Source organism: Danio aesculapii, chromosome 12, assembly GCF_903798145.1.
Source record: "Danio aesculapii chromosome 12, fDanAes4.1, whole genome shotgun sequence".
In the NCBI taxonomy this organism is placed as follows: domain Eukaryota; kingdom Metazoa; phylum Chordata; class Actinopteri; order Cypriniformes; family Danionidae; genus Danio; species Danio aesculapii.
In genome coordinates this window covers 40187862-40208820 of record NC_079446.1, presented here as the reverse complement: position 1 = coordinate 40208820, position 20959 = coordinate 40187862, and the positions used below count along the sequence as shown (strand labels likewise).

The following is a 20959-nucleotide window of genomic DNA, read 5'->3' as shown; positions in this document are numbered from 1 at the left end:
AAGGCTTTTCACATGGTTTCTTTTGCTTGCAGTTATTTTCATTAATATGGTTTAATTATCCTCCTTTACAATGACATTGCTTTAATAGGAGATTAACTCTTCATTTATCTATAGTTACCTGATGATCTAGGACGCTTAGCCTGGACAAATTACTGTGCATAGTTTTAAATAAATGAGAATAATATTTTAAAAGAAGAAATGCAAATTTTGTTGAATAAAAAGTGTATGTATACAGCTATATTTAGCTTGTTTTGACATATTTTTAAAATTTGTGGCAAGGAAATAATTAGTTTAGTTTAATTAGTTTAATTAGTCCAGAGAAAAAAAAGGTAAATCCTTAACGTTGAGCCCTAAAAAGTCATGTGAAATAAAATATTAAAAAGTTAAGGAGGCATGTGGACATAACACATAATTTAAATCAAATAATTTTAGCATGCCAATGTCAAATTTATGCAAATACATTTTTCCCAACAACACAATTGTTGCTAGTGAAAATAACGAGGGGCTAGTAGCATTGGAAAACTACTAGCCACAGTGGCTGGTAATCAAAAAAGTTAATGTCAAGCCCTGTAGATATTACAGACAGTACAACAGTATAAATGAGCTTTCCATGAATGTACAGTTTGTTAGAAAAGGAAAATATTTGGCAGAGATGAAACTATTGAAAATCTGGATTATTAAAATTTAACATTACAGGTGCTGTATGTGAGTTTTTGACTCTTCTAAAGCATAAAAATACCATAATATGTTTGCAGATATTTAAGAAACATGCCAAGTGAACATTCTTGTTTATTTGAAAAACAATGCTGAAGTCAGATATTCTGCTTTGAAAATGGGAGTTTTGTGCAGTCTGTTTTGGTACTTTTAACCTGCCCGTTGCCACTTTAGCCAATTATATTTCAGTACCCCGGGTTGCCTTGTTGGAAAACCGCATATTTCATTCATTCATTCATTCATTCAGAAAGGCTCTCAAAGCATGCACCCATGACTGAAATGTGACCTCCGGTGAACAGTAGCAGACTCCGAAATGAGACGCAAATTCAGGGTAACCCCGTGTCCTAACAACATGCCACGTGATGAGATTTGGAGTGATGAGCAATTTGGCTGTTTGCACCAGATGAAACAAAACAAGCACAGAATATGCACTAATGAAATGGTAAGGTTTATAATCTAATTAATACATATTAAACCTCTTTAACATTATTAAATGTTGATGCTGAATCGCTGATACAGTATGTGTTGGTTTTGAGCCAGTTCTGAAGTTCAATTTCAAACTGTTTATTTTATTTTGAAGATCTGAGGTGAACTATCTGCTGCTGTTTCAGTAGTATGGCAATAAATGCCATGTAGAACGTCTCAGGTTACGTATGTAACCATAGTTCCCCGAGAGGGAACGAGACACTGCGTCTAACCAGAACGCTAGGGGAACACCTCTTTTATACGCGTCTTGAAGCACATGTGAAATCAATCTAATGTAATTAAGCGGTGTCGTCAGACCAGAGAGTATAAAAGCCTGCACTGAGCCTTCAGTGTTAACTTCAAATTTGCTTGAAAGAAGTAACAGGCAGAAGAGAGTATGGCGGAAGACGCAGTGTCTCGTTCCCTCTCGGGGAACTATGGTTACATACGTAACCTGAGACGTTCCCCTTCTAGGGAACTTCAACACTGCGTCTAACCAGAACGCTAGGGGAACGCAATACCCACTAGGCCAGATTCACTGCTGACTGTGAACGCACACTACGCAGTGAGAACAGAGGACCCTGGTGAGGGGTCTACATCGAGCTGATAATGACGCACAAATGTATGTGGCGTCGACCATCCTGCCGCCAAACAAATGTCAGAAAGGGCAGAGCCCGAAATAGAAGCTTTGGAGGCCCCTACAGCCCTTGTGGAGTGGGCCTTAAATTTAGGTGCGGGACGTCCAGCAACCTGATAGGTAACCGAAATAGTCTCAACTATCCAATTACTTATAGTCTGCTTGTTCGCCGGACTCCCCCTCTTTGAGGGTCCGAAGCAGACCAGTAACTGCTCACTCTTTCTCCAGTTGCTAACCCGGTTAACATACGTATCCAGAGCCCTAACTGGGCAGAGTAAATTCAATTTCTCTTGGTCCGACGACTGAAATGGGGGCGGATTAAAAACCTGCAGCACAGCAGGTCTCGCCACATGAGTGGGCACCTTCGGCACATACCCAGGTCTGGGATAAAGAAAGGCTTTGGACATGCCTGGAGCAAACTCCAGAAATGAAGGTGCAACCGACAGAGCCTGGAGGTCACCAACCCTTTTTAGAGAAGAAATAGCTAATAAAAAAGCTGTTTTTAATGTCAGAAACTTATCTGAAGCCTCCTGCAGTGGCTCAAATGGGGGAACAGAGATGCCCTCGAGCACCAATGTTAAATCCCATGTCGGTACTCTGTGTGTGCTGACAGGCCTTAGCCTTATGGCTCCACGTAGGAAGCGACGAATAAGCGGGTCCTGCCCTAGTGACTCATCTAGGGGGGAACGGTAGGCCGCTATAGCTGACACATACACTCTCAGAGTGGATGCAGCTAACCCAGCAGACAGGCGATCTTGGAGAAATTCCAGCACTGAGGCTACCTGACAGCTGACTGGGTTCAGCTGGTGTTCTCTACACCAAGCTGAAAAGAGAGCCCATTTTAGGGCATAAAGCTTCCTTGTGGAGGGAGCCCTGGAGCTTAGAATGGTCTGAGCAACCTCGGTTGACAGTCCATACTCTATGAGGTGGGCCCCCTCAGAGGCCACACCCACAGTTTCCACAGGTCGGGTTGGGGATGAAGTATCATTCCTCCCGCCTGGGACAGAAGGTCCCTCCTGATGGGGATCTCCCACGGGAGACCCGCCAGCAGGGCTATGAGGTCTGAAAACCAAATTCTCGTAGGCCAAAACGGGGCTACCAGCAGTAACTGAATCCCGTCTTGACGGACCCTCTCCAGGACTCCTGGGAGCAGAGCGACCGGGGGAAAAGCATACAGACGAAGCCTCGGCCACGTCTGCACCATGGCATCCAATCCCAGAGGGGCTGGATGCGAGAGAGAAAACCACAGTATGCAATGCGTGGTCTCTTGGGAAGCAAACAGGTCTACCTGCGCTCTCCCGAATTTTTCCCCAAATGGTCTCCACCACCTCGGGGTGAAGTTTCCATTCCCCGGATCTCACCCCCTGCCTCGACAGGAGATCTGCTCCCTTGTTCAGATGGCCCGGGACATACATTGCCCTGATGGACAGAATTTTGTTCTGGGCCCACAGGAGGATCCGATGTGCCAGCTTGCATAGCATTCGAGACCTCAGACCCCCCTGATGGTTGATGTAAGCGACCACCGATGTGTTGTCCGTGCGGACTAGAATATGATGGCCCCTTAAATCGGGGAGAAAGTGTTTTAAGGCCAGAAACACGGCCATCATCTCCAGGCAGTTTATGTGCCAAGAACGATGATGTTCTCCCCATTGTCCCGCTGCAGGAAGCCCCCTCAGGGTTGCTCCCCAGCCCGTTAAAGAAGCATCTGTCATAAGCATGACGCGATGACAGACAGCCCCCAACACTGGGCTCTGGGACAGGAACCAGGGCATTTTCCACATACTTAAGGCTCGAAGGCAGCGCCGCGAGACCTTGATCATGCGGAAAGGATTCCCCTTGAGGGAAAACCCCCTGGATTTGAGCCACCACTGCAGGGGTCTCATGTACAGCAGACCAAACGGAATCATGCTGGCTGCTGCTGCCATGAGACCCAACACTCTCTGAAAGTGTTTCACAGTGATGAACTGGCCTAGTTTGACTCTGTGTACGGCTGACTGAATCGAAGCGATTCGTGGCGGGGACAGACGTGCTCGCATCGTCATGGAGTCCCATAGCACACCTAAAAAAATGGTCGTCCTGGCTGGAACAAGCACACTTTTTGCGGTGTTCAACCGAAACCCCAACCTTCTGATATGGGTAAGAACGACATCTCGATGTCGTACTGCCATATCGTGAGTCTGAGCTAGAATTAGCCAATCGCCTATGTAGTTTAGGATACGTATACCCTGCATACGAAGTGGTGCTAGTGCCGCTTCGACTACTTTGGTGAAGGTTCGAGGTGACAGAGCTAGACCGAATGGAAGAACCCGATACTGGAACGCTTCGCCCCCGAAAGCGAACCTCAGGTACTTCCTGTGTTGGGGAAGGATGGATATATGGAAGTATGCGTCTTTCAGGTCTATTGTCACAAACCAGTCCTCGGACTGAATTTGTGACATCACGTTTTTGATGGTTAACATCCTGAACCTGAGGGCCCCGACGGACCGATTTAGATTTCTCAGATCTAATATGGGACGCAGTCCCCCATCCTTTTTGGGAACTATAAAATACCGGCTGTAAAACCCTGATTCTCTGTTGAGTGGGAGAACACGCTCTATCGCGCCTTTTTTTAATAGAGCCAGTACTTCCTGTTCCATAACCAGAGCCTGTTCTGGCTTCACTATGGTGGGTGTAACACCGTTGAAGTGAGGTGGCCGTGCACAAAACTGTATTTTGTAGCAGTGTTCCACCGTGAACAGGACCCACTGAGACACCATCGGCAGGTGTTTCCACGCTGCCAAAAAATGTGCTAGGGGTACCAGCCTCTCGAGACTGGCCTCTGGTTGCTCTTGGACCCTCCGAAGAGGGGGTGGGGTCCCCAATGCCCTCAGACACTGAGGAATGCCCACCCCGGGAGACAAAAATCCCTTTCTCCGCGGACCCTGGTTCAATGAGGGCGCCGAATGGCGCTCTCGATGTCCAGGGGGGGCCCTGGGAAGCCTGACTCCCAACACGTCAGGACTTCCTTTTATCCTTCGCCTTCCTGGAAATTACTATTTTCCTTGTGAGATTTTTTGAGGAAGGCTCAGGCTGAGAGCGTGCTCTCCAGGCCCTCTTTTCCTGAGGGGGAGCCCGAGACGCCACACTCTCCTTTTGTACCGCCCGATATGAGGAGCTGGTTGACGGCTGGGGCTGTCTTTTAGCAGCCCCCTGACTTTTAGATCTTGGGGGGAGAAAGTCACCGAGGGAGCTAGAGCATTTTTTCACTCAGTCAAAGGATTCGGCGACGCGATTGACGGCGTCACCAAAAAGCCCTGAGCTTGATATTGGAGCGTCCATAAAAATAGCTCTATCACTTTCTGACACCTTTGCTTGTGTCAGCCAGAGGTGCCGCTCTGTAGCCACCAGGGTTGCCATAGACCGCCCCAAACTAGAGGCCGCCTCTTTAGTAGCTCTTAAAGCTAAATCCGACGCCCGAAGAGCTTCTCGAAGCTGTTCGGGTGTTGCTCCCCCACCATCTAAGCACTCTTTTATTAGGTCAGCCTGATATGCCTGCAACACTGACATAGTGTGCAGGCATCCGACAGACTGACCAGCCGTCATGTATGCTTTGCCAACTAGACCAGATGTGACTCTTAATGGTCTAGATGACAAAGGAGGGACCCTTGCAGATTTTAAATCTGGACGAAGATGACGTGCTAGATCCTCTTCTATTTTTGGCATTTCTGTACATGCTTTTTCCCCCAGCCCACGAACTGCTGAATAAACAACCGTTTTTGGTGTCATTAAACGAGCTGAATACGGATTATTCCATGATTTAGAAACCGCATGATGTAATTCGGGACAGAAGGGGAGGTCCCTCAGTGGAGGATCAACTCTGCTGGGTAATTCTCTCTCATCCAGCATTCCTGTCAGACGCAGCTGCTGCTGCTCACGTGCTGGCTGCCAGTCTATTACATCAAACCTGTCAGCAGCACGTGAAATCACCTCCACTAACTCCTCATATTCTACTGACCGGGGTGGCAGATCCCCCGACCCTCTTTGGCTTTGCTGCAGCGGCGCATTGGTTTCCTCGGAAACGGATGACGCCGCCCTCCCACGAGGCGCAGAAGAAACCGCAGAGCGTGCTTCTGACACTCCCGAGGGAGGATTAGATCTCGCGGATAGAGGAAGAGAAAGGACAGAGTCCGTCTCCATCTCGTCCGCTAAATCTAATTGAGAACCCCATGAACGGAGCCTACGCTCAGCCTCAGCACGAGCGGGACCCGAACTGCGAGGAGCGCGAGCCGCGGGAGTTTTATTAAAGAACTCCCTCCGACTACGCAGCACTTTGCGGGAGAGAGCATCACAGTGCACACAGTCAGCATTCTCAAATGCTGCCAGGGCATGCTCCTCTCCCAAACACTCTAAACACAAATCATGTGAGTCACCAGCCGTGATAAAACGGGGACATGGAGGCACACAGCGTTTAAAGTTTTTTTCTGCCATATCAAAAACAAAAAAGCTAGTTTGTCAGTTTTTTTGTATTTTGTGTATGCAAAGTCAGTAATGAATGGTCACAGAGAGGGTGTTTTTTCACGTGCGTGCTTCTTGAAAGCAAAGAAGTTAACACTGAAGGCTCAGTGCAGGCTTTTATACTCTCTGGTCTGACGACACCGCTTAATTACATTAGATTGATTTCACATGTGCTTCAAGACGCGTATAAAAGAGGTGTTCCCCTAGCGTTCTGGTTAGACGCAGTGTTGAAGTTCCCTAGAAGGGGAATGACATTTAAACTCACTTTGTTAGCGTTTAACACTGAATAAAGCACATGAGGTGTACCTGAGGTGATAATTGTCAGTTTATCCTGTTGTTCAGCTGTAAGAACTAGAAGTTTCTAATATATCAATTCAAGGTGTTGGTTGGAACAAAAACTCCTTTTAATATAGAAAATATGCCTTCTATCTCATATCATTGCTTTTATATAGAATAAGATTTAAATCAACGTTTAGGCTCGATTGTCAGACTTGCTCCTGTTGACCCCCAATCTGGCAACCTGCGATTGTGTTTGTTTTGATCAAGGAATGCAATACCTAGTTCAACCACTGGGTGTCAATCTTACATATTGCACCTTTAAATATATTGAACTTATTTTTGGATTGGTACAGTAGGAAATGTACAAAATGAATTAAAGAAACATGAATTTCACTTAATATTCTAATGATTTTTGGAATAAAAGAAAATTCTATAATATAACCCATAAAATGGATTTTTACAATGTAAATTATCAAAAATATATCAATTTCCAAAAAGCGATTTGTCATCCAGGGTCACAAATAATAGTAAAGGGTGGTTTCTTTTTTGTTTTGGAAAAATAATCATTTAAATTGTGAACATTCTAATTTACAGGAAAAAAAAATATTAATCTGCATTACACTTATTTTGATGTCTGAAAACCCATTTGTCTCCGAACAACATTTACACATTTTTTAAAAGTATTTTTAAAATAAAGAAATAAAAAAGTAAGGTAACACTTTAGAATAATGGTCCATTAGTTGTTGTATTTACTAGCATTAAGCATGAATAATCCTGTAAAGCATTTATTAATCATAGTTCAACATTAGTGCATTTTTTAAACCCAAAGATGGGCTTGTTAACATTAGTTAATGCTTGGTTCCTGGAGGCACACCAACAGTACATATTTTGGAAGTGTCCCAAATATGACCCATTAGCTTCAGGTTTTTGAGTCTCTACTAATGTTCTGATGAGTTGATGCAGGTGTGTTTGATTAGGAAGAGGTTGAAAATGTATATTGTTTTTGTGGCTTCAGGAACAGGGTTGGGAAACACTGAGTTAATGCACCGTGAGTTAACAAGAACTAACACTATTTAACTGAAATAATGTTAAATAACGTAATAATGTTAGGAAACATGAATAAATACCTTAACAAATGTATTACTAATAGTTTGTTCATGTTAGTAAATACATTAACTAATGGACCATTATTTTAAAATGTTACTTTATAATAATGACAATTTGACATACTTGTTCAAGAGTTGACTGGGAAAAGTTGTACTCTTCAAAGTTGAAGTTCTGTTTAGCTGTGGTGAACAATGGTGAAAGATTAAAAAAGTACTTTTAATTCTTCTCAAAATCTGGTTGTTATGGTGTACATCTCTTACCACTTTCTAACTGGGCAAAAGACTTGGCTAATGACTTCACATCTTCCATTGGGATTTTATACACCATCAGAGTGGCAAAACTGCAACCCAAATGCAAGCATGTTGAACAAAAAAAAATGACTGAATATTTTACATTACATTTACGTTACAAGACATTTCCAGTTTGGTGCATTTGATTAGACCTTTTTCCTCCTGTCTCACAACTATCTGATTTAATTCAACCCGTCTCACCTGTCCTGACGAACAGCATGGGGAAATATCTTCAGTATCTCTTTGTGCAACAGCGCTACCTGCTGGAGACCTGTGAGCTCCTCTCTGAGGTTAATCTCTAGGCTGTATCCTCGGCCAAACTTCCCCTTCAGGTGCTGGATTGAGCCAATACACCTGTAGAGGGCGACAAAAAAATAATGAATTATGGACTTCCTTTAAATTCACTTGCATAACATTTTTTAATTGAGGTCTTTAGTTGTAGCCAGTGTTTACCTCAGCTGACCAGAAACCATGATCGCCACACGGTCACACACAGCCTCTGCCTCTTCCATGTAATGGGTGGTCAACAGTGCCCCTCGCTGTTTGTTCTTAAAAGCAGCACGGATTGCCCTCCTATTAGTAAAAAAACCAAAACAATTATGTAGATTGTATGCATGTTTCTGACCATATATTAATTTATGATATACAGTTGAAGTCAGAATTGAATTAGCCCCCTGTTTTTTTCCCCCAATTTCTGTTTAACAGAGAGATTTTTTTCAACACATTTCTAAACATAATAGTTTTAATAACTAATCTCTAATAACTGATTTATTTTATCTTTGCCATGATGACAGTAAACAATATTTTACTAGATATTTTTCAAGACACTTCTATACAACTTAAAGAGACATTTAAAGGCTTAACTAGGTTAGTTAGGTTAACTAGGTAAATTAGGGTAATTAGGCAAGTTATTGTATAACGATGGTTTGTTCTGTAGACAATCGAAAACAAATATTTGATTAAGGGGGCTAATATTTTTGACCATAAAATGTTTTTTTTTTTTTTTTTTTTTAAACGGCTTTTATTCTAGTTGAAATAAAACTAATAAGACTTTAATAAATAAGAAAAATATTGTAGGAAATGCTATGGGTCAACTTTGGCCCGAGGGCCCTAATTTGGGCATCTCTGGCTCGGAAACCTATTTTAAAACATCACCCATTAAATATGAAAGGAAAACACTGTGAAATTATTTGAAATATATATTTGTAAATAATTAATTCCTGAAATATCTTCTCCGGTGTGCAACACAGACACCAATTTCATGATTTGACTAACATAAAAAGTGAGATGTGATCATTTAATCAAATTCACATTAAAAACAAACCAAATATATATTCCATAATATATATTCCATAATATATATTCCATAATATATATATATATATATATATATATATATATATATATATATATATATATATATATATATATATATATATATATATATATATATATATATATATATATAAACACCCTCTCAAACAAGAACAACCAAATTAAAAAGGAGTAGAATGCAAACATCACTTTTGTGAAGGCACCTAAATGAGAAGACGTACACCTGAAAACCTAAACTACATCATAAAACACCATTGTACATTCAAGGCTCACGGTTCCTACAGTACTCTTACCTTCATTAAAGAAAACCAAAAACACACCCACTCAGCAGTATGTGACCAAATCTAGAATGCTACATGGTTGGAAACGGTGAAAACTACATTCTTAAGCTACTGGTTTTAAAACTGCTTCTAAAGGAAGGCCACCAGACGACTAGACAAAGAAAAGAGGATGAAAGAGGGAGAAAAAGTTCTTCATTGTCTTGATTTTAGCCCATCGGCTTACTCACTGCGAGTGCTTTAGCCCTGTTTTTCTTTGGAGAGCTCTGAGTGTGAAAGCCTGAAACCCGTGCTGGTGTTTGAGAAAGGAGTCGTGTGGATCTCCCTTTATATTAAGACTTTAATAAATAAGAAAAAGATTATAGGAATTGTTGTTAAAATGATTAAACATAATTTGGGAAATATTTAAAAAAAAAAAAAAAAAGAGGGCTAATAATTCTGACTTCAACTGTATTTTGCATGAAGCGCACATGAAGGGAATTTTACCACATGCGTTGTTTTGATTTAGGATCCATCCCTGTAGATGGTTCATCCAACAGAACTATCTGAGGATTTCCCAGCATGCTTAGTGCAAAGCACAACTGGTATGGAAAAAATAGATAAAACATTAGACAAAGTCAGCTTATATATATATATATATATATATATATATATATATATATATATATATATATATATATATATATATATATATATATATATATACATATATATATATATATATATACATACATATACATATACATATATATATATACATATACATATATATATATATATATATATATATATATATATACATATACATATACATATATATATATATATACATATATATATATATATACATATATATATATATATATATATATATATACATATACATATATATATATATATACATATACATATATATATATATATATATATATATATATATATATATATATATATATATATATATATATATATACACAATTAAATTTAGGACTCACCTTCCTCTTTAGCCCTGCAGACAAGTTTTTTGACTGTTTGTAAAGATGATCCTTTAGCTCTAGAGCATTCACAACACTGTTAACACACAACGACACACACACTAGTTAAACATTAAACATTACAGTGTTGGTCATATTATATAATGTTTAATGTGGGTGATGCATATTCAAAATAATTAGAAAAAAACAAACAGATTGGCCAAAGGTTGCTTATTAGAAAACATTACTGGCCATAAATCACTCCTAATTAGCTATGAAAGCACATTGTTAATGACCAAATTATATTTTGGTTACCATGACGATGCAATTATTCAGCATTTACCCCTTGGATATTTGCAGAACAGGTTAGGTTGCTGCTATTTAGGATTAATTAACAGAATATTACATAGAGGAAGTAGAGGATCTATTAAAAATGGCAGCAAATTAATTAAAAGTGAGGTAAAAAAAGACATCTTTAATTTTATGAAAAAACATTTTGTCAAATCAGTAGTGTTTATTTTAAAATTTTATTCATCAAAGAAAGCAATAATAGCTTGAATTCAACATTATATTGAATAAAATCAACACTTAAATTACTAAATTAAATAATATATATTTTTCTATACATCTATATTTTTATTCAAATAAATCCCTTGGTGATTATAAGAAACACTCTATAACAGGGGTGTCAAATCCAAACCTGCTAAGGGCCGCACTGAGTGTTGTGAATAAAGTCAGGGGCCGTACATGCAGAAGAACATTGGAGAAAATAAAAGTGTATTAACAACTGTATAACATCTCTTACACTTCGTCTCTTACACCACATTTATCAAAATAGCAAGGTTTTATATTTAATTTTAATTTGGACCACATTTGTGTCACAGCAGCTTTTATCTCTATCCAAACATGAAATAAGGTCTCTAACCAATAAGCATAAAAAGGGACAGTAGGCTAGCATAGAACAGTAGCCTACTTTAAAAACAATTTCATTATCAGAAAAACTGATAATAAAACAAAAATCCAACAACTGATATACCACAAGCAACAGATGGCTTCTGATATTGTATTATTAAACATATTATTTTAGCTTTAAAAAGGCAGCCTAATCATGAAATTATCCATGCCAACTGTCGATGCCTACAACTGAAGTAAAAAAATTGAAGGAATATATTTATTAGTGGGCTATTATAGATAAATGGAAGCCTATATAAAAAATACATGGTAAGAATTTGTATTATTTCGATTAATTTGCTTCAAAGGACACTATATATATATTCATTATATGAATAAATATTTTCAAACCTTGGTTGAAATTGTCAATATTCTCTGTCCACTTTGCATTTTTGCCATTGTGCTAGTGTCAGAAATATTTTACCTTGTTTACATTTAGAATAACGTTATTCTAACGTCTAAATTAGAGAGCAGGGTGAAGCGCAACAGCACCACTTACGTCTCAATATTGTAATGGTCACAGACCTAATATTTAAAGCGCGCGCGGGCCACTTGAACTTCATTACCAAAACTTGTTGTCGAGCCTGATTAAATGTCTTGACGGGCCGCATTTGGCCCGCGGGCCTTGTAATTGACACATGTGCTCTATATCTTTAAATGCAAACATACAATTTATTTTATAATTATTAATTTTTTCAAAATGGTGAGCTTTGATACCGCTTAATGATGTTGGGGATATCGCGCTGATGTAGCCCCTTGATGGCAGAATAGATCTCCAGGTGCTCCTGCAGAGTGATTCTGGGCCACAGAGGGTTCACCTGAGGACAATACCCTACATGCTCCAAGGGGTTTTCCGCCGGCTGAAAGTCTGTGCCATAATCTCCCATCAGAATCTAAAAAAAAGCATTAAACTATAGACAGAGCCCACTGACTAAACTCACTTTATACGTTCAAAATAACACCTGCAAAAAGCAAAAATGTAAGTACAAACCTGTCCAGCGGTGGCTTCAGTGTCTCCAGACAGCATGTGCATGATTGTGCTCTTCCCTGCTCCATTTGGACCCAGCAGACCCAAAACCTCACCTGAAAACAGGTCAGAATTGTATAATGTTGAGGTTGACGTGTGGTGTGATAACATCCCTGCACAATTTACTATTAATAATGTATGTCAGTTTAAAGAATTAGCAACAATTAAATGATCGTTGATTGATCCCAAATCACAACAATAAATATAAATAGGAGCAAGAAATTCTACCTTTGCGGACACAGAAAGAGATGTTCTTGGTGGCCACTTTCCTTTTCTTATTGAGTGAGAAGCCCTCCCTCTTGCCTTTGTACTGTTTTCTGAGGTTACTCACCACCACAACTGGTTTCTATAAAAATATATAGTCCATATTTAGCATGTTATATTGACTTCATCCTTTAACCTACAAGTGGGTGCAGCCATTACTTCCTTATTGGCTTGAGACTTCCAGTCTCATTGATTTTTAATCTTTATATTAATCTTAAATTTTTTTAGAGTAATTTCAGGGGTGTTAGAGAGGTTTAACATGCCTGAAATTAAACAAAAAATGCCTGTGATACAAGAAAAAAAAATGGTATGCTGCTTGATGGTGCAAAATTGCACTTTCGTATTTTTATATGCAGTTTTTTTTGAGAGCAAATAATTTGTTCCATTACTGACATTTATTATTCCTAGTTATTCCCATAGGTAAATAAATCAGAAGATCTAAAAAAAATTGCAGAAAAGAGTGCACTTCCACATTGCAGAATAAGGGATTTGCAATGTTATACAGTGTGAGTTTACCTCCTCACAGCACTGACAGGTCATGGCCTCTTTCACTCGTGCTTTCTCCATCTGAACATCTTCATCCTCACTCATGTTCTCCTCTGGGTTCCGCTGAGCTTTGCTCTTTGCTTGGGAAGAAATCCTGAAAAAGGAGGAAATCAAAACCTTCACTTCTGGTTTACTTGGGAATGATTTCAACAACCCGGTCAAATTTACTAGAGCTTACAACTCATTGACACATACTTAACAAAATGTTACTTCAGTGAATAAGTGATGAAACATATGGAGAGCTTATAAGCTTGTTTTAAGCTGGAATTTTGTGCATTGGTAATGTTTATATCAAGTACAATAAATATGTAATTTGTTTTCTGCATTATTTTAAAATGTAATTTTCTTTCTATGAGGACAAAGCTGAATTTTCAGCAGCAATTACTACTTTGGAAAAATCATTACAATATGCTTTTGTGGTGCTTCAGAATTGAATTTTTTTTAAATTATAAAATGTCGCTTATATATTTTTTGGAAACTGATACCATTTTTTGAGGATTCTTTGATAAAAATAATTTTTAAAAATCTAACAAATTATTTTTATTGCTTTTTTGATATGAATTCTTTTCAATATTTATTTTTAACAGGTTACAACTGTACAATAAATCTATAAAAATGATTAGCAGTTATTTAAATATATTTAAAGGTCAATAAATATTTCTGAGCTGCATCAAATCGGATATATACACTATTTACTGTATATAAACAATTTTAGTAAATCAGAAAAACCGGAAATATAGATGCAACTCAACTGGCCTGTCATTTCATTCCAATACTCCAACCAGTATGAGGCTTTTATGACACTAATCAGACATTTCATTTCTAAAGTCAGACCTGCAGAGCTGGTCATTTTTCATGGTCTTCCCTCCATATCTGATCTCTAGCCATCTTAGTGTGACGAGCAGAAGAATACACTGGATGTATGGCTAGGAAAAAAAAAAAAAAAAGATTCAATGCAAAAGAGCCAATTACACCAAAAAACTAAATAATACTAATAATACTTACAGCCACAACAGAAATGAAGAGGTTCTTCCACAGAAAATCATCATCATGAGGGGACTGAACAAAGGTGGCCTTGAATAATAATAATAAAAAAAGAGATAAAATATATCAAACAAGCCAATTCTACTTCAGCTTACTGACTGGATTTTATGATTAAAGTTTTACCACAGTAATGCAGTTAAGGCAGCCCATTAGAGGGTAAAGTGGACTGAAGAAACACAGTGCATTGTGGAGGAGACGCGCCATAGATGCACTTTCATTCACAAGAGCCAGCTGGACTATGGATGCGGAAACCACACAGAGCTATGGATGATAAACGAAAAAGAAATAACAAACATATTTTAATACAATAGAAGTTTCATTTAGAAGAAAAAATCTAATTTCCCAAACTTTATTTTTTATTTTTTTAATGATTTTCATAATATTTAAAATATAATAAAAATTTGGCACAATTCACAATATGAAATATAATTAACTGCAGGGAGTCAAGACTAAAAGAAAACAGCATCAAACAGTTGAAATTTAAGGACAAATCTTTACTTTTTTCCCCTGTGCATTAAAATGTCTTCTTTAATTTCTCTTTTAGAAAAAATAATTACTTTTATATTGATTTATTGTGATTTAAAGACACTATAATACCATTCAGCATATATATATATATAGTTTATATAACAAAAATTCTCGTGAGGTTAATTTAGAACAATGATGACATATTAAAATACAATATTTAAGGATGACAGTGCCACAATATACTAAATTGTTCATTTTAATCTTCAAATTAGGATAGACCACTAGGATTTACCCATTTGACAGCATGTGCCTTTTAATAATTTAGGATAAAATTCAAATTTAACACAATCACCTATTCAGTTACATATTATAGCAAGTATGTGTCAAAATACTTTTTTTAGCCATGTTTCTACAAAAATGTAATTTGAAACACTAAAGTGCTTTTCACTAACTTGCTTTTAATGTGAACTGAAAAAAAAATTATTTTCTAGTTTATAGAACTCATAGCTGTTTTAAAAAATAACAGCCATGTTAATAAAGGATATTTAACTTACTTGGAGTGCCTTGGACTTCTGATTTCATTGTTTATTATTATGAATCCCTTTTGAATCACCGACACATTAAATCACTCCTAAAGCACTTTGGGTTAGATTTTGGATTTAAGCATTTAAGTACAACATATCTGGTCATTAAATGAAAATATAGATTAAAAAAAACATTCTTATAGATAAATATTTACTTTAGTCTTTTGCATCACAAGATCCTTTAGAAAAAGTTCCAATATGCTGATCCGATGCTCAAAACATTTCTACTAATTATTAAAAATCTCACAAAACTATTATTAACTAATATTATTATTATTAGTAGTAGTAGTAATAGTAGTAATTTAGGATATGATTCAAATTTAACACAATCACCTATTCAGTTACATATTATAGCAATTATGTCAAAAATATAACATTTTCAGCCATTATTTTTACAAAAATGTCATTTGAAACACTAAAGTACACACTTGCTTTTGCTGGAGAAAAACTGGAAAATAAATTATTTTCTTAGAGTTTTTGTCTAGGTTTCAAATATCTAAACATGTTTAATTCAAGAAGCATTCCCTAGACAAGCAAATAATATTGTCTTGTTTTAAGAAATATTAAGTCAAAATAAAGTAGGGTTTTTCCTTAAAACAAGTAAAATAATCTGCAAAAGAGGTAAGCTAAATATTCTTGTTTTCTTTTGCTTGCCCATTGACACGTTGTTTTGCATGTTTCAAGGAAAAACTCACTTAATTTTTACTCATTTCTGAAAACAAGGCAATATTATTTGCTTGGTTATACTCACAGAAAAAAGTAAGAAAGTCATTTTTTGCACTATGCTTTCTATCACTATAAAAACACTTAAATCAATCAGATGTGCACACCAAAATATGACATCTCGCCTTTGACCAAATGTCTTTTTCATGACTTCAGAAAGACTGAACACAATTGCTCTATATTAATATTATCTAGAGGTCATGGGAAAGCTTCTTAAAAACTCACCATCATGGAGACAACAGAGAAGAAGTCTCTATTGCTCTGGACTCTGACGAACATGAAGGACACGCAGTATGTAAAGAGAACCATGGCTGGAGAGAAGCCAATCAGACAAAGAGCCTGAAAAAGAAGAAATGACAGCCATGTTGTAGTCTTCCTGTGCTATGCTATCTTCTTTAAGAGAAAAAGAACTTCTACATTACAAAAGTCTTTGCTGTACTGTGATATATCTGTAAGGTTTTCTTACCACAGACAAGATGTTATGGGAGGTTAGCAGGTTTGTAGAATGGAAGGCAAACAGGGTGCTGGTCATGCAGGTTAAGATCAGATAATAGAATGGGACATCGATAGCTGCCTGACCGCACCAGTATGCAGAAGGAACAAGACCAGAGATCCTCAGTGTTGAGCGACACTTCAGCTGAAATTCAGAGAAGAGAGAGGAGTTCAGAGTTCAGTTATAAAATAAAACATATTTTAAAATGATGTATTATATCAAATGTACATGTCTAATAGCATTCAAGTGTTCATATAGATGAACAACGAAATCATAAATCCTATTATTATTATTATCATCATCACGTTTTTTCCTTTCTGTATTTCTTCTCTCTTCCATTACTGACTTAATAATGACTGTTGAGTTGAGGTAGCTCAGTGGTTAGCACTGTTGCCTCACAGCAAGAAGGTCACTGGTTCAAATCCCAGCTGAGCGAGTTGGCATTTCTGTGTGGAGTGTGCTTGTTCTCCCTGTTCGTGTGGGTTTCTTCAGGGTGCTCCGGTTTCCCCCACAGTCGAAAGACATGCACTATAGGTGAATTGAATAAGCTAAATTGGCTGCAGTGTATGAGTGTGTGTGAATGAGTGTGTATGGGTGTTTCCCAGTACTGGGTTCCGGTTTCCCCCACAGTACAAAGACATGGACTAATAAACTAAATCGGCTGTAGTGCGTGTGCATGAGTGTGTATAGGTGTTTCCCAGTACTGGATTGTGGCTGAAAGGATATAATACATCCGCTGCGTAAAACATATGCTGGAGTAGTAGCGGGTTCATTCTGCTGTGGCGACCTCTGACATAAAGACGAAGCATAAGGAAAATGATTGAACAAATGTTGACTATTGTGCTGGATATTTTTCTTTTCTGTATGATTTAGATATTTAATTGCGCACATGAAGACTGTGCTGTGCTGTTTTAAAAATAGTAGCCATGTTAACAAAGGCTTTTTTTTTTTTAAATGTCCACTTGCTTTGACAGCCTTGGACTTAGGATTTCATTGTTTATCTTTATGAAACCCTTATGAATCACTGACACATTAATCACTTCTAAAGCACTTTGGGTTTGATTTTGGATTTAAGCATTTAAGTATCACCAAAGACTCTACAATACACAATACATGTCACTCATATCTTTTTGAATGGGGAAAAGTGTAACTGTCAATATGACAAATGAAGCCCCGCCTACTAGTACAGGAGCCAAATCATCAATCGCTATTTGGTGAAAAAAGCCCGTCTTCTAGTACAAGAGCCAATCATCGGTCGCTATAGACTGACAATACTCTGGGGGAGGATCTTGCACCAGATGTTAGTTTCTGCAGATTTTGTGCGATTTGGATGTTTAGAAATGAAACTAAAGACACAGTTGTTGTTTAATTTTATAGGTGATTCCTAATATGAAATTCAGTGGTAAGCTTGGCAAGCAATTTTGGAGAATTTGATCTTTCCCCATTCAGACAGAATGCCCAAGCATACTGCCCGAGAGGCGTTTCAAAGATGGCTGCCGAGTGAAATGACTTGTCCTAAAGGGACTTGGTATCGCTTAGCTGTTAACACACAACATATCTGGTCATTAAATGAAAATAATAATCTTATAGTTAAATATTCACTTAAGTCTTTAGCATCACAAGATCCAATACACTGATCCGATGCTCAAAACATTTATTCTAATTAACAAAATAATACCAATCATTATTATTATTAGTAGTAGTGCTGTAAAGCCTAATATTCTGTGAAAATTTTACTTATTAAAACATTATTTGAAATATTTTTTGTAAGTGTAAAAAATAAAGCTTTTTTTTACTATTTTTAATCAATTTAAAATATCCTTTATAAAAAATTATTTTCTAATATAAAGAACAGTTACTGACCCCAACTCTATACAGTATATCGCATAAGGTACTGTAGCTCTGCATATGCATAACAGAGAATATGTTTAAGGAGTTAAATTTAAACTGTTCAATTGACATATATTACAACCCAAATGACATACTTCTCTGTCTCTTGTGTGATCCATTGCGAAGTAGGCTGGCATCCCAGCAGCCAACATCCCAAGAATCACAGCCTCAATGTAAACCAGGGCATAGGATGTTTTATCTGGAATTTGCTAAAATGCAGACAAAACATGTCTATAAACATAAAATGACAAAAAACATTGTGAAGTGAGTTTGATGTATTAGTGCACTGAACTTACATAATCAAAGGGTTTGGACCAGGTTCTAATGTGTCCAGTGCCGTTATAACCTTTCAGGAGAGCATTACTGAGCACATTCACAGCCATGGGCAGAGAGTGCACAGTGGTGCTGTTAAACGCTAAAATGTAGGTAAAATCCTGTAATTCACACAAAGACAACATAGAAAGGGTCAGAGATGGGACAACAAACATTTTAAAAATGTCAAAAAAAAATACAATAAAATATACATTTGTAAATAAATAAATATGATATAAATAAAGATTTATTAAAGATTTACTTCTCCCATATATATTAAAATAAAAATAAATAAAATAAATAAATAACCCAATAAATAGCAATAATTTTAAGTTTGTTTACACTTGTAGTTTAGTTCTCTTGGTTTGTTTGCTACAAAAGAAAAAAGAAAATGACATTAAGTACTGGTTTCTCAGGTTCGGCCTTACAAATGTAGTTTGAATGCAAAAGATTTAGCACCCCACCCTCAACAGAAAAAACACTTAACCTACTAAACATCCTAAATGATGCCATGTATTAGACTAAAATCCCTTTTTACCACTTGCATTTGCCAGATGAGAACTTATGAAGAGCCTAAATACTATATACAAACTATTTCCTCCATCACACACATAAATAAAGAGAAAACAACACAAAGAGATGCACTTTTGATGCCTTTACTGAACTGTATTGGCAACATCACAATGATTAGGAGAAAAAAAATACAACAACAACACATATGCTTGCAAATAAATAGAAGTGAAGTAATAAAGAGAAGCTATGTAAAAAGTAAGTAAAGAGAAAACAACACAAAGAGATGCATTTCTGATGCACAATGATTAGAAGAAAAAAAATACAACAACAACACATTTTCTATCCTTTATATGATGGCATCTTATGATATTTGCTCTAACCACACCACAGTGTTTGAAAACTTTATCAGCAGTGTCTTTTTCAGCATATTTGATGTGTACCAATGTTCAGATGGCAGTGTTCACAATTATTTAAATTAGCTCTCACTCACCTTACTGGATCCGGTCACGTTGATGGCGGCGCTGACCGGTGCTGCTGACATGTAGTCTAGCTTTTTCATCATTTCCACTTTAATGTCCTGAGACTGCAGATTGTGGATGAACCCTGATAGGTCAGAATCTGCCACAACACACAGAGTTCAGATTGAAAAAATCTGCATGAAATTGATTTGACCAACTCCATCAAATATCCAGATTTGCAGCTCATTATAATAGACATAAACGGTGTCACTGACCGGTGGAGTTTTGCACAAGCAGGCTGGTGGTGTATTTGTGAGGAGCCTCATTGCGGCGCAGCAGGTATATTGGTGAAAACAGTCTTTCAGGAGAATGGATCTGAATGTTTCCTGTGGCCACGGACAGAATCAGCATCGCAGACAAGAAAACCAAGAACAACGTCAAACTGGGTGGAAAAAAAAGACAGAAGTGTGACTTACAGAGCAGCTATGTAAAGTTTAATTTTATATTTTACCCCCAAGTTCTGTTTAGCAAAGAGATTTTGTCAACATTTCTAAACATAATAGTTTTAATAACTAATTTCTAATAGCTGATTTCTTTTCTCTTTGCCATGATGACAGTAAATAATATTTGACTAGATGTTTTTCAAGATACTAGTATTCATCTTAAAGTGACATTTAAAGGCTTAACTAGGTTAATTAGGTTAACTAGGCAAGACATTGTATAACAATGGTTTGTTCTGCTGCCAACTGATTGTTTAAGGAGGCTAACAATACTTACCATAAAATTGTATTAAAAAAAATTTACTTATTTTATTCTAGCCAAAATAAAACAAATAAGATTTTCTACAGAAGAAAAAATATTATCAGAAATACTGTGAAAATTTCCTAGCTCTATTAAATATCACTTGAGAAATATTTAAAAAAAACTAATAAATATTTGACAGAGGGGCTAATAATGTTGCTGTTAACTGTATAACTTATAAGTCCTACAGATAATAAGACACTTTTTTCTGATTCTGTGCACTTGTATGGGTTACAAAATAAAATGTCAGCAGCATGTTAAACTTGAGGTCAGTAAATATTTATGAATAAACGAATACTAACCAAGTCCACA

At 37.1% G+C, this 20959-nt stretch overlaps 1 protein-coding gene across 1 annotated transcript in view; it reads right to left on the bottom strand.

Moving 5' to 3' along the window:
• Positions 1 to 20959, bottom strand: part of abca5 (ATP-binding cassette, sub-family A (ABC1), member 5) — a 66763-nt gene that overhangs the window by 6868 nt on the left and 38936 nt on the right. The window contains exons 20-38 of the mRNA XM_056468878.1: positions 20122 to 20288; positions 19879 to 20006; positions 18860 to 18997; positions 18659 to 18772; positions 16647 to 16817; positions 16406 to 16519; positions 14529 to 14666; positions 14367 to 14435; positions 14196 to 14287; positions 13332 to 13455; positions 12780 to 12897; positions 12516 to 12607; positions 12242 to 12417; positions 10595 to 10670; positions 10086 to 10180; positions 8440 to 8559; positions 8188 to 8340; positions 7957 to 8036; positions 7820 to 7875 (exon numbers count right to left, since the gene is read on the bottom strand). Of these exons, the coding sequence (XP_056324853.1) occupies positions 7820 to 7875; positions 7957 to 8036; positions 8188 to 8340; positions 8440 to 8559; positions 10086 to 10180; positions 10595 to 10670; positions 12242 to 12417; positions 12516 to 12607; positions 12780 to 12897; positions 13332 to 13455; positions 14196 to 14287; positions 14367 to 14435; positions 14529 to 14666; positions 16406 to 16519; positions 16647 to 16817; positions 18659 to 18772; positions 18860 to 18997; positions 19879 to 20006; positions 20122 to 20288 (2221 nt within the window). The remainder of the gene's footprint in view (positions 1 to 7819; positions 7876 to 7956; positions 8037 to 8187; positions 8341 to 8439; positions 8560 to 10085; positions 10181 to 10594; positions 10671 to 12241; positions 12418 to 12515; positions 12608 to 12779; positions 12898 to 13331; positions 13456 to 14195; positions 14288 to 14366; positions 14436 to 14528; positions 14667 to 16405; positions 16520 to 16646; positions 16818 to 18658; positions 18773 to 18859; positions 18998 to 19878; positions 20007 to 20121; positions 20289 to 20959) is intronic.